This window comes from Athene noctua, chromosome 2 (assembly GCF_965140245.1).
Source record: "Athene noctua chromosome 2, bAthNoc1.hap1.1, whole genome shotgun sequence".
Lineage (NCBI taxonomy): Eukaryota > Metazoa > Chordata > Aves > Strigiformes > Strigidae > Athene > Athene noctua.
In genome coordinates this window covers 38,445,127-38,457,271 of record NC_134038.1, presented here as the reverse complement: position 1 = coordinate 38,457,271, position 12,145 = coordinate 38,445,127, and the positions used below count along the sequence as shown (strand labels likewise).

At 47.6% G+C, this 12,145-nt stretch overlaps 1 protein-coding gene across 1 annotated transcript; it reads right to left on the bottom strand.

The window, feature by feature from the left end:
- Positions 1-2,465: 2,465 nt before the first annotated feature.
- Positions 2,466-9,203, bottom strand: TCF24 (transcription factor 24). Its single transcript, XM_074897692.1, has 5 exons — positions 9,085-9,203; positions 7,864-7,943; positions 6,775-6,866; positions 5,468-5,874; positions 2,466-2,914 (listed from the first exon to the last, which is right to left on the bottom strand). Exons 4-5 carry the CDS (start codon positions 5,846-5,848, stop codon positions 2,801-2,803), a joined length of 495 nt encoding a protein of 164 aa, XP_074753793.1. The 5' UTR covers positions 5,849-5,874; positions 6,775-6,866; positions 7,864-7,943; positions 9,085-9,203; the 3' UTR covers positions 2,466-2,800.
- Positions 9,204-12,145: the final 2,942 nt, after the last annotated feature.

Below are 12,145 nucleotides of genomic sequence, written 5' to 3'. Positions count from 1 at the left end.
TAGAAGGATATGAACTATTCCTAAGAAAAGTAACATTTGATTCAAACATCAGGTTTGAAACAAACGCATTGTTTTGATCCTGGTGTAAATTTTGGGAAGAAGGCAGTGAGTTGTCTAACCTGGTGTCTTGGCTGTGGAAGGAAAGGCATAAAATTTTGCAACTAATGCAGAATAATCTGTCTCAGAAAAAAAAAAAAAAATCCCAACTTTTAAGTATGGGGAGTTCTTCTTGAGTAAAAAACTGCTGTAATTCTGCATATTCTTACAGGCTTTCAATACATCTGTAAAATGCTGCTGAGGTCTTTGCACTGTCACGTATGTGGCCACAACATATAAAAGCTTAGGTACAAAGTAGCTCCTGGTTTTGCTGCTCTATTTCTGTGTCTGTCTTACGAGCATTGTAAATACTTCACCTTTATTGTCATAGAAGTCCGAGCAGAGATTTTTTTTTCCATGCCATCCATTCATACCTTTCCATTTTTTAACCCTTATTCCTATACATTTTTCATGCTTACTTCATGAATAAGCAGTCAGAATCTATCCTTTACATTTAATGGAAGAAGCCTTCAAAAACTGGGTGGGGGTCTTTTTTCTTTTTTCCCCCCTGAATTCTGTCCCTTCCAGGTACATCATTTAAGAGCCTGTGAAGTAACCAGCACCTCTGTGCTAGGTAAGAGTGAGCAATTGATGCAAAATGTCATCGCATTTTGTGTTTCCCCGCGCCATTGTGTATGCATGATTCATACGCGTTTTGTTTTTATTACCGGTCTGCCGCTACACAGCGGCAGCTCGAGGTTTGACATTGACTTTTGGCCGAGATTTCACTTGCCCCTTTTTCTCTTCAAGTGATGCCATTCATTTAGATCTCAGTGGCATACAAAACTAGACTGAATTCTCTATGCTTCTACATGGCTATTATACTTGGTCTTTTACCAGTCTGAAGTGTAATCTGCATCTGACACCCTCATCCTGTACAGCAAAGAACTCCTGGAAACCTGCACTGTTGGGTCACTCTCCTCTTAACTACCATCACCTTTACAACTCCTTCCCATCTCCTCATTAATAAATCTAAATACAGATAGCTGTCCCAGTAATGACAGCCTGTGCTAACCCACTTTTTACTACTATGGAGAGTACAGATCTTCAAAAAGTCGCACTCATCTTTAAGTAAGAGTAGATACTTGTCTATGAAAAACTGTCCTTTTGTACATATTTTTTCACAAAGTACAATAGTTTGTGTGGCTGAATGGTGCTCTCACTATGTAATTCTTGTAATAAACCACTTACAATTGTAAATAAGAAATATATGCCTAAAATACTTTAAATATGCATATAAAACATATACTGAAAATATTTAAAGCATTTTTTACTGTTTAAAAGAATAATCTTGTAAAAGCTCAGAATGCTGCAGAGGTGGAGGGGAGTTCCAGATTTTACCATACTTCACAACTCTGGCATGTCCTGGGTGCTTTGTCCAATTCTAATGGCTCTGCTAATTTTTTATATGCTTCCTTGTACCGGAGGCCCGCTCTTCTGTGCTGCTGGACACGCAATTGCACTGACATGCTCAGCACCTCTGAAAGACGTCACGAGTTTAACTCGAGAATGAAAACAGTAAAATTATTTTTTTTATAAAGGTTGTTCTTGCTAGTATTTGTGTTTTCCTTTTCTGCCCAATGTAATTTTAAAATGTAAACTGCAAAGAAGTTTCTAAAAATGCTGAATGTTACCCCAAGAAACTATCAGTCCTGTACAATGAGAAACCGATGCATCTTTTGCAACTCAATACATAATATCCACTGAATGATCTTTAATAAAATGTTTACCTCGGCAATAGCACACTATATGAGAAATACAGTGTTTTACAGAACAGATACATCAGATGGCATTTGTGCATTTAGTTTCAACTTTTCTCTAAATATAGATGTTTAAGTGAAAAACGTGCCAAGAACAAGCCAACTCTTTGGGCTCCCTTCCTTCCGTGCACAAGCCGCTAAAAGATGAGATAAACGAAGCTGGGTATCGTGAGCAGACAAGCAGTTGTACCTGGGTACCACACAAACACGCTGTGAACCCCGCAACATGCAACACGGTTGTATGGATCGACACAAGCAATTCCTAGCGCACAGAGCTGTTTGTCTGTTGTACGTAGCTCTCTGTGTACGCAGGATTTCAGCACACGTTTACTTGAGGCCAGCATGCACCTGTGTTTTCAGGAATAGCTACACACATTTAAGATTATCCAAAGGATGAAGCTGACCTGACCACTGCGGCCAGCAGGATTTCTGCCCTCGGTGTCATACAGTGAAGAAAGTGCCCGTGGGGTTTCAACTGCTATTTCTATACGTGCGCTTTGCTTTTCACCCCAGCCTGACTGCTCTGTGCTGAGCCAGTCCTGCATCACCCCTTCTGCCCCACACACCCCTTTGCCTTCTCCCCCCTTCCTTCTGCCCCATGCACCCCTCAGCCTTCTCCCCTGCACACCCCCCCGCTGCTGCCCGTCAGGGATGAGGTACCGACTGCCGGCAGCGCTGCCTCTGCACTTGCCTCTCGCCTCGCTGCCAACTGCGGCTGCCTTCTCCTCATCACCCTTTTCAGATCCCAGCAACGTCCTCTATGACAGAAACCAATCATGCGTCACATTAACTTTATGAGGTATTAGTTACATTTAAGAATCAATTCCTTCTCCTCTACAAACAGTATTTCAGGAATTGCAGTTTGTCTGTAGATACTATTTTTTAACTTAAATATATATATAAGGTGTAATAAATATTTTTTTTTTTTTAAGCGAGAAGGAAGATTAGATTTGTGAAGTTGTTGATGTTTCTCCTTGGTTTGCACCATCTCCTTGTGCTGAGTGAGTCAAAAACTGTCCTGTAGCTCCAATGTACAACCTGGAACGCATCGGCCACTTCTGCAAGAGAAGAGAAAAGCCCAGCTGAGATACTCGGTGTCTTTGCTGCCCAAATGCAGCTCTCAGCAAAGCTGGAATCACAATACAAGAAAATAGGAAAGATTTCCTATCATCAGAAGGTTCCCCTTTTGTCAACTGTTGGCAAATTGTCAATTGTTAGAAACTCGGTAAGGGAACCTCAGCCTGGATGTTTCCTGTGGTCATGAATCGCAAGGCTGAGCTCAGAAACCCCGCCGTGACCCAGGGGGTGGGAGCAGGCTGTGCTGATCACCCAGCGTACCGCTATTTGTATAGTAAATGCTCTGTTGGTAAAATAAACCAACACATTCTTCTTCTCAGTGCCAGGGATACTGTGGGGCTACCCCTGCGCCCGCCATGGCTGCAGCCCTGTGCGCGTACCCATTCGTGCCGGCCAGCCCACACACAACCCGCTGCAGCGCGGGGGCTGCCAAAAGCTGTGTTAAAGAGGGTTTAATGTAATTGCGCCTTGGCGGTCTTCAGCACTGACAACTTCTCGTTCTTCATCAGCACCAAGGATTTCAGATGAGACAGTTCATCTTTCTGTTCAGCAATTATCGGAATCATCTGTTACACTGGTATTAAATATTTATTCTTACAGCTCAAGTTTCTTAACCTGAGCAAGTTACTTACTGCGGAGGGCCCTGCAGTAAGGGTGGCCACAGCTGGGTGCTGCTCCTCCCTCAGGAGGAAGCATTCAGCTCCGGCTTGATGTGCCCAGTTCATTACTAGAGGTGGATGTTTGAAAAGACAACTTGTTGTAAACTTTGGATGCAAAAATACCTGAAACACAGCCAGCTTGTTGTTCCAAAAGAATCTGATTTTTTTAAGACACTTTTGGAAACAGGTTGGCACCTTTCCTGTGAGTAACAAAAGGGAGCTCTAAAAACTAACGCTGGGGCCTAACGCTGCAGCTAAATCTCAGCTCTTCTATGTAAAGACGTAAAGCAGCAGCATATTCTCACTTGGAAAGACCATACGATCTCCCTTCAGTATTTTTATTTCAAGTGATGTGAATTCATTGCCAATAAGACAGAGTTTAAAGTCATCAACCATATTTTTTGTTCAGTGTACACACAACTGTACTTGGATATTTTACTTTCCTCACTATTTGTATTTACTGTGCTTGATATATGAGTGTAGTTAAAGTCCTTATCTGTACTGGTTGTCTCACATCCTGCACTTTAGGGGGTTTTTTTGAAGCATGTACTGTGATTTTTCTGTGACACTTTTGTTCTAGTGCCAACTAAAAAATTCATTTACTACCAGGAATATTAGAAAGATTAGTTAGACTCCTAGAATTGTTGCAAAACTAAATACAGGTGACACATAAATAAGATTATAAAAAATAATTTCTAGATGAATCCAGTATTGCTGTATTCCAGTAGCCTGGGAAATGTGCATCTGGATTATTTAACTGCTGTAATAACTATTTGAAAGTGTTTTTCTGCCAGTAATAGTTGGCAGCTGATAAAAAGTACCATAAGCGACCTGTGTCCTTTCACTCTGACCAAGGGAACTAACAGAAGCTACTTAGAACTTATTTTGAAATATATCACAATATTTTTTTTCTTAAATTATAGCCATCTTCTAATTGATGTAAAGGTTTTGCTTTCTTAATGAGCCTGCTAATCATTTAAATGGCCTCAAAAGCCTACGTCCACATCATGCTTTTAACAGCGACCAACACTGAACAAGAAACTCTCTGTGAATTAGTCACTTTATAGGAATTAGAGATTACTTCACAAATTAATCTTAATTAAATCATTCTGAATTCATCAGACTCTTAAAAAAAAAAAAGAAAGGAAAGAAAAGAAAAACACCCCAGTGCTCTAACTCACTCCCTGAGACCAGAGCCAAAGAAAATACCCCGTGGTATTTGAGCCCCGTCAGTCACTGAGCAATGCATCTGGAACCAGTCTCCAGTCCCAGCTCCTCTCCAAGAGCAGTTCCCCTCTCACGTCCCCTCTGCATTGCTGTGAGGGTTTTTTTGAGGAAGGGAAGAGCATATACCAACTAGATGAAATAAATGCATCAGAAAAGCACTTTCATAGAAGGAATTAACACACGGCCAGAAATTAATGTCACCTTTCATACCTCGGCTGCCTTGGCGGGAGAGCCAAAGCAGGCCCTGCTGTGGCTGGGGTTGTGGCTGTGGGACAGCGCATCCCCTCAGCCCCAGGCAGCCAGTTCTGATGGCTTTGGGGGGGGATTGTGAGGTTTCCAGGCAGGGACCGAGGAGGTGCTGGTACTCCCCTGGTGCTGCCCTCCACCTTTGCTTCCAAGGTACCAAGTCCTGCTAGGTCTGGACCTACGATACCTTTGATGGTCTTGTGCAAAGGCCCTGAAGCCAGAGGGACAAAGCCATTGGGCTCTGGGACACTTCTATCAGGCCCATAGCACCTAGGCGTGGGGTTGGTCTAGGCAGCCTTTTCATGTATTAACTCGGGCAAGATAAATAAGCTTGAAATCGTTCATTTCACCTAAGTATCTTTAACACCAATTTATTTCTTTGCTGCTCCTCAGCTCTCCTACCTTGACAGGGTGGAGGTATCCATCCCCTCGAAGCGTACCCAAGCCCTCTCTCGGTGTCTCCTCCTCATCCTGAAGGCTGCGAGTGAGGTGTGCGATATAGGTGGTGGCCAGGAGGAGCACATCCAGCTTGGAGAGCTTGGTGTCGGGCGGCACAGAGGGGAGAGTCTTCTGCAGCTCAAGGAAGGCATGGCGCAGGGTTTGAACCCGGCTGCGCTCTCGAGCGGCGTTAGCAGCGGCGGGTCTGCCGGGAGGTGCCCCAGCCCGCTGCCCAGCTGCCAAGGGCGAGCAGGAGTTGCTGCCCGCAGACGGCGGCAGGGAATCGGGCTCTGTGCCCAGGCTGGAGACCTCCTCGCTGCTCTCAGCTAAGTGTCCACAGTCCATCGGTGACTTCCCCGGCAGGGAGGGTCCTGAAAGCAACAAGAGCATCTCTAAAGCCAACCGCTGTGCTGTGCCGAAGTGACCGCATTCTAAAAGCAAAGATCATCCGAAATGCAAGTGCTGCTCATGCCAGGAAAAGCCGGGATGCAGACGTCCAAGCTGCTTTTCCCGCTTGCTGCTTATAAATTTGGTGTCACTCACAGGTACAGAAACAGAAATGAAACTCTTCAAAAAGATTGTTACTTGATATTTTTTTCGGACAGTATTACACAGAGCAAATTTTTTGAGTCACTCATAGCCCTGAGAAAGCCCAACAGGGAATGCTGAGCAGCACTGCCACAGTGGTTTCCTTTTACCACCAGCTAAAAATTAGGCTAAGTGCAATTTTTAAAACATATTATTTGTATAATTTGGTATGTGGGACCATCAGTATATTTTCTATTTAGCTGCAATAATTTTCTCAAGAGTCTTATAGGTGATCAGTGCTGCATGGATGACAGAAGGAATAATATCATCTTCAGATGCAGCACTGAGTGGAGCCACAGAGCACAGTACTTAGTTTTTGAAGGGCAAAACCTGGCCTATGATTCTAAAGGATCAGGAACCAACTTCTGTCTTTCTGCCCCCCACCCCCCCCGGTGTTACTCAAAAATTTCCAGGCTTATCCTTTATCTTCTACATTTTCAGACTTTAAAGAATCTTGTAAGCTGTATCTTGGCCATTGGGGGGCAAGAGAACCTTTTGTAAACAACGGCAAAAAACTTCTGAGTCAAGCTGAAAACTATGACCACAAGGTCTTTTCCCAACAGACAGTCAGTCACCGCTGCCTGTAATAAAACTCACAGTGCTTTAATTCATGCAATTCCACAGTAAAATGCAATTAAACCAATACTCCCCAAAAGTGCAGCCTTTCCTAGCTAGAATAATACCTGATCCCGTCCTCCTCAGTCAAGCAGTCTTTCTAGGTGTCTCAGCCTCCAGCTTTCACGTGTTGGGAGCGGCTGTTTCTGTGACTGCCCAGCTAGACAACAAAGGCAAGAACAAGCTATTAAAGCTTTTCATTTCATTCAAATACTATGTAATTTTAAAAAATTCAATAGAACCGATGCACGTAAATGACTGAAGATGTAAATTTACACAAATTAGGCCTTGATTTAGCAAAGCATTTCAACTGCACACTGAAATCCCACTGATGTCCCTCTGTAATTACGGCTGATAATGTCAAAAAACCCAAGACCATGAACCAAGTCAAAGATTTCTAGCAGAAAAGTGGAAAGGTTTCTAAATAATCCTTTTTGCAATGCTCTATTTGATGGTATTTAGAAGACATTATTATTTCAGGTGGTTTACTGTGATTAATTTGCTGTTCATCTGGCTCAGAGTTTTACTAGGTAATGTTCTCTTAAACAGTAGTACAGTTTAGACTGAAATTATTTTTAAAATACTCTGTGTGCATTATAACTGTAAACCAAAGGAAAAAAAAATCTCATTATTCTTTTTTGTTGTGAAATTTATGAGCAATATAACATAAAACTCACATTAAATTTACATGAGCTTGTCTTGAGTGAGGGCTGAAAAATGCTCCTTAATTTGGCTGTTTCCTTTAACTTAAAATAAAAAAGGTCCCATGTGGTTTTTTTTTCCTGATATTTTCTCATTGTGTTAAGGTGGTCAGATCTGGCTGCATTTTAGTGGCATAAAAAAAAAAAAAAAAAATCATTGTTGCTACTGTAGAGTCAAGACAATCATGAGAACTGAGAGAATAATCTATCAATTTATGTTTATCAGCAGGATTTCTCATTTGCCATCCCATCAAAATGAAGAAGTCTTCCCTGATTACTATAAAAGTCCAAATTACCCAAGGATACAGACTGGGTTGGTATAAATACCTGCTTACCTATTGAAATACAGGACTAGGGCTGGTTTACACACAGTTTTGATTTTGGTGTGTTGGTGTATAACCAGATTTAGAACTAGAATGACTTTGCGTGACATACAGTACATAGAAACACACATACCTAAAAAACTCATCTCCTTGAGCGCCCCTCGGAGTTTCTGTTTTAGGAGCTTCACATCTACATCAGATGAAATCCTGGGCCTATGGAGAGAGGGGAAAAAAAAAAAGGCAAAATTTCAGCTGTGGAAACGAGACATTTCACTCGGAATTTCTTCACTGTCAGATTTCTCATCAGATGCATACAGCAAAAGGCCCAGGAAAATCCGCTACGCAGAAACACGGGACCTGCTGTAGGTATGTACGTGTGCGCAGCCAAACCGCGGTGATCCCTGAACCAAAATCGCGTTTGTTACGCACCGGGGGTGGGCAGCAGCACTCCTCACGCTGGTGCCATCAGGATACACGCTCGGGGTGCTGCTGCGAGCTCTGTGAGCCCAGGAGTCACCCAAACCTCCTGGTCCAAAAAACTACTCCCGAAAACCAAAGAAAACGCTACTGGGCAACGGTCCATTTCCATGCAACCCCGTTTAAAATTTTACAAGAAAGAAGTTTGGTTTTCAGATAATTGCAATAATTTTTGCAAACACTCACTTGCTGCCTGGTGTGCAGAGAGACCTGGAAATGGGGGTGTGAAAAGAACTTTTGTATTATTTCTAACGCATTTCTATGGCCGAAGGATGCATGTGTGTTTTTATGTGACATTACAACGATATAATCGGTTTGAAATCTAATTAGTTTACCAAAGAAAGCAGCACAATACTTATTTTAGTCCTATATTCCGTGTGAATGAAACGGCAACGAAGGCAACCTGCCCACATGGCCAAGGAAAAGATCGAAAACGCCAGAGCAGAGTACGCAAACTGGAAAGAAATCGGTGGAAACCCGAGATAAACTTGTTCGCAGCCTTTTCAGTTGTTCCTCGGGGGAAAAAAATAGAGTCAATCTGTATTATTTTGCATCGGTTTTAAAACGACCTTGCCCTCTGCGTAACAGTTAACGAAAATACCTTCCCCGGAGCAGCGAAATCGGATCTTTCCGCGTGTGAAGGCAGCCCCGCCGCTACCCCGCGCCGCCGGCCCCGGGAGGCTGCGGGAATCCCCGCCGGCCGCCCAGAGATGCGCGACCGCGGCAGCCGCTGCGCCCCCGTCCCGTCCCGTCCCGCTCCGCGCCGCCGGCGGGCGAGACCCGGCTCCCCGCGGCCTCGGAGGGACCCAGCGCCGCGACCAGGGGCGGGGGTCCCGCCGCGGTCCCCGCGCCCGGGGGTGCGCTCACACTCACTCACCGTTCCCGCCCGGAGCGGCTCTGCCCGCCGCCGCCTCCGGCCCCAACCGGCCCCAACCCTCCCGTCGCGTCCGGCCCCGCTTATAAGGCGGCGTGGCCGGTGGGCGCGGCGGGGCTGGGTCGCACCTGCCGCCGGGCCCCCCCCAACCCTCCGGGCTCCCCCCCCACTCCCCGGACTCCCCCCGCCAGCCCGGCCGGCAGCGCCCGCCCCTTCCCGGGCGGGTCATTAATCACGGAGCTGTCGGGGGGCGGCATCGCCTCACCCTCCCCCAGACCCCTCCGCCCCGCCCCAAGCCCGGCAGCGCCCGGGGGGCACCCCCGGCTCCGTCGGGGTCCCCCCCCGCGGGCCGCGCCGCCGCTCGCCCTCTACGAGCTGTTTTTCTTCGGATAAAGTAACGGGTTTTGCTGGAGGAGAGGAATTGAATCGCGGTGCTGGGAGCTCAGGCGATGGTTTGTTAACAGCGAGTCCGTCCTCTCCTCTCCATCGCCCCGGGGCGGCGGGTTAGGAGGGTGGGGGGTGTCCCCCGGGCCAGGCTCCGGCCCGCAGCCGCGGGGGGAGCGGGTCGTGGCTGCGCGGGCGCCTCCCGTGGGGGCCCGACCCACACGCGTGGGTCCAAACACGAACGGGATGAGGCGGTCAGAGGGGTGATTTCAAAGTGAACGGGGAGCATTTAAAAATTAGTAACGTTAATGAAAAGGGACAGTCAAAATAAATACCGGGGGTATAGAATGAGCCCAGAAAAACATTTTGAACGAAGCCTGATTGCGCGATAACGGAGACACAATAAATCAAGCCTCGGGAGCAGTAGAAAAACAAAGTCTGAGCGATTCGTTACGGGGTTTGCAGCCAAGAAAACGAAGGACCTAATCTTTAGCGGTAATTGGGAGTCCCGGGAAGGACTGATTTCGGGGCGGGAGGGAGGGGGCTGGGGAGGGGCGGCCGCGCAGGGGGAGCCGGGCCCCGGCCTTCGGCCCCTCCGGCGGGGCGGCCCCGGGCCCGGCCCCGGCCCCGCTCCTGCCTCCGGGGGGCACCCGCGGAGCCGCCTCCGCCGGGGTGGGGGGGGCGGCCGGCGCGGGGTGCTGGCGGGCTACCTGCGAAGGAGGCGGACTGAAATACTCAAACGGCGACTGTGCCTCAGCGTTTCCCTTCGCCTGGCGCTGGCTGCCTGCGTGGGGGCTTCCCTTCTCCCCTCGGGAGTGGCTCTGAGCAGAGCTGCTCTGTCGGTATTTGCAAGGCCGGGATTACGGGCTTCACCTGCCCCGCGGAGCAGCCTTCAGCTTCCCGGTGCCCGGGAGGAGGCCGCGGCTCCCCGCAGCCCTGCGGAGCCCGGCTCCCACCCCGACCCGCGTTTCGGCCCGAGTTTCCCGGATCCCAGCTCAAGGGAGCGTGGCCGAAATCTTTCCGCAGCTAAACCCCCCCCTGAGAAATTCGCTTGACAGACACGTCTGTGCTCAGCCAGCCCCCGGGCCTCAAACCGGCCGCTCTCGAACACCTCCTTAAACTCGCACGTTGAAGCACGCTGGAAACACCCTCGCCCACAGCGTGCCGTGCCGCGGGGGAAGCGCTGCCGGGCTCCCCGCCGGCCGGGGACACTCGCCCTGGGCCCCGGCTCCCCTGCGGCTCCCGAAGGAGCTGCCGGGGTCCAGCGCACGGGCCCGGGGATCAGCTCCCCGCAGCCCGGCGAGGTGCCCGGGCGCTGCCGCCCGAGGAACGGCTGCTCAGACGGGACTTGGGGCCCGACCGCGGGAGCCGCAGCCACGTACGAACGGGCAGTGACAGACCGAGGGCTTCCCCGTGCGTCCCAACTGCCCAGGCACCCTCGGTGAGCTGATCACGAGAGCTGTGCGCTTCTTCTCTGCTCTAATGTAATTAATGACGCAAAATGACTTGGGTTTTTGACTTTCCCATGGACACACACTGAGTTCAGGCTCCGTGCAGGAAAACCAGCGGAAGGAGTTGGAAGAGGAGTGGCGGAACCCCCATCGCCATCTTTTGGCAACTCCAGATCCAGCTTGCTGCAGAGTGAGGTTAGAGATTGCAGAGCGAGATTAGGAGCAGGGTTTGGAGAGACTACCCTGGCTGCTAACACTGTTGCCAAAGAAGAGGTGCATTAGAGATATTAAAAAATCCCAAACAGATACAAAGGTAGATTCTTTGCCCTGTCAAGACTTTTCCCACTAGAAGACTCCTCTGTTGTAACCACAAAGAGATCCAGCGATGATTTTCTTGTATCGACCCACTATTTGCTAAAACTGTAACAAGCTGCTGCAGCTGTTTCTTCTTCTTTCCCAGACAAATGTCTGAGAAAGGCTCCTGCCTTACCTTCCACAGTATACTTCAAATCTGAGAAACGCCAGACTCACAGAAGAGCCAGATTTCCAGTGTGATTTAGGTAAGAAAAAGCTCTACCAGAGACAAGAGCGATGTTTTTCCAGGTACACCCTGCTCCCTTCCTGTCAAATTTTCTGGTTTTATGGCTACAATTCAGCATGAACATTCATGGTGTTTCTTTCCAATTTGTTCGTTTTCTCCCATTCCTGTTTCTGTATAAGGATTTAACAAGTATGTTTGTCTGCTGGTACGGTGAAGCGTGGATATTGATACTACTGACGGACTAGGAGAAATGTGTTGCTCATCTGAGTAAAACAATTACAACGCAAAGCCGCGCACGGGCTTTGGTCAGGTCCTGCTGATTGCAGCTGTAGCTTGGGAGCAAATCAAAGGCGAGACACAGCCATAGAAGAGTCAAACCAGGTTGAAGTTCAGAATGTCTGCTTTATGGGGAAATCTCAACATTTCTTAGTGGGAGTATATTCCAAACCCAAACAAATATTTGAAAATTTCCAATTAAATACTTTTCCTTGCTTCAAGTGCCACGTTGTTAGGGTATTGTAGGACCACAGTGTATTTTAAAATAATTTTTTTTTACAAAAAAGCCCACAAAATTTCCAAAGGCAAGTTGCAAAAATGAAGCTTGAGTTCAGTATTCCATGCTTCCAGCTACCACTAAGAAGCATCCACTTTTTTCAGTAATGATCACTTTTAAAATCTATCTAAAATA

Excerpts from the sequence above, each read along its gene's own strand:
- TCF24 (XM_074897692.1), bottom strand. The coding sequence starts at position 5,848 with ATGGACTGTGGACACTTAGCTGAGAGCAGCGAGGAGGTCTCCAGCCTG. Across the intron at positions 2,915-5,467 it reads GATACCTCCACCCTGTCAAG|AAGTGGCCGATGCGTTCCAG; the intron begins GTAGGAGAGCTG and ends CTTCTCTTGCAG.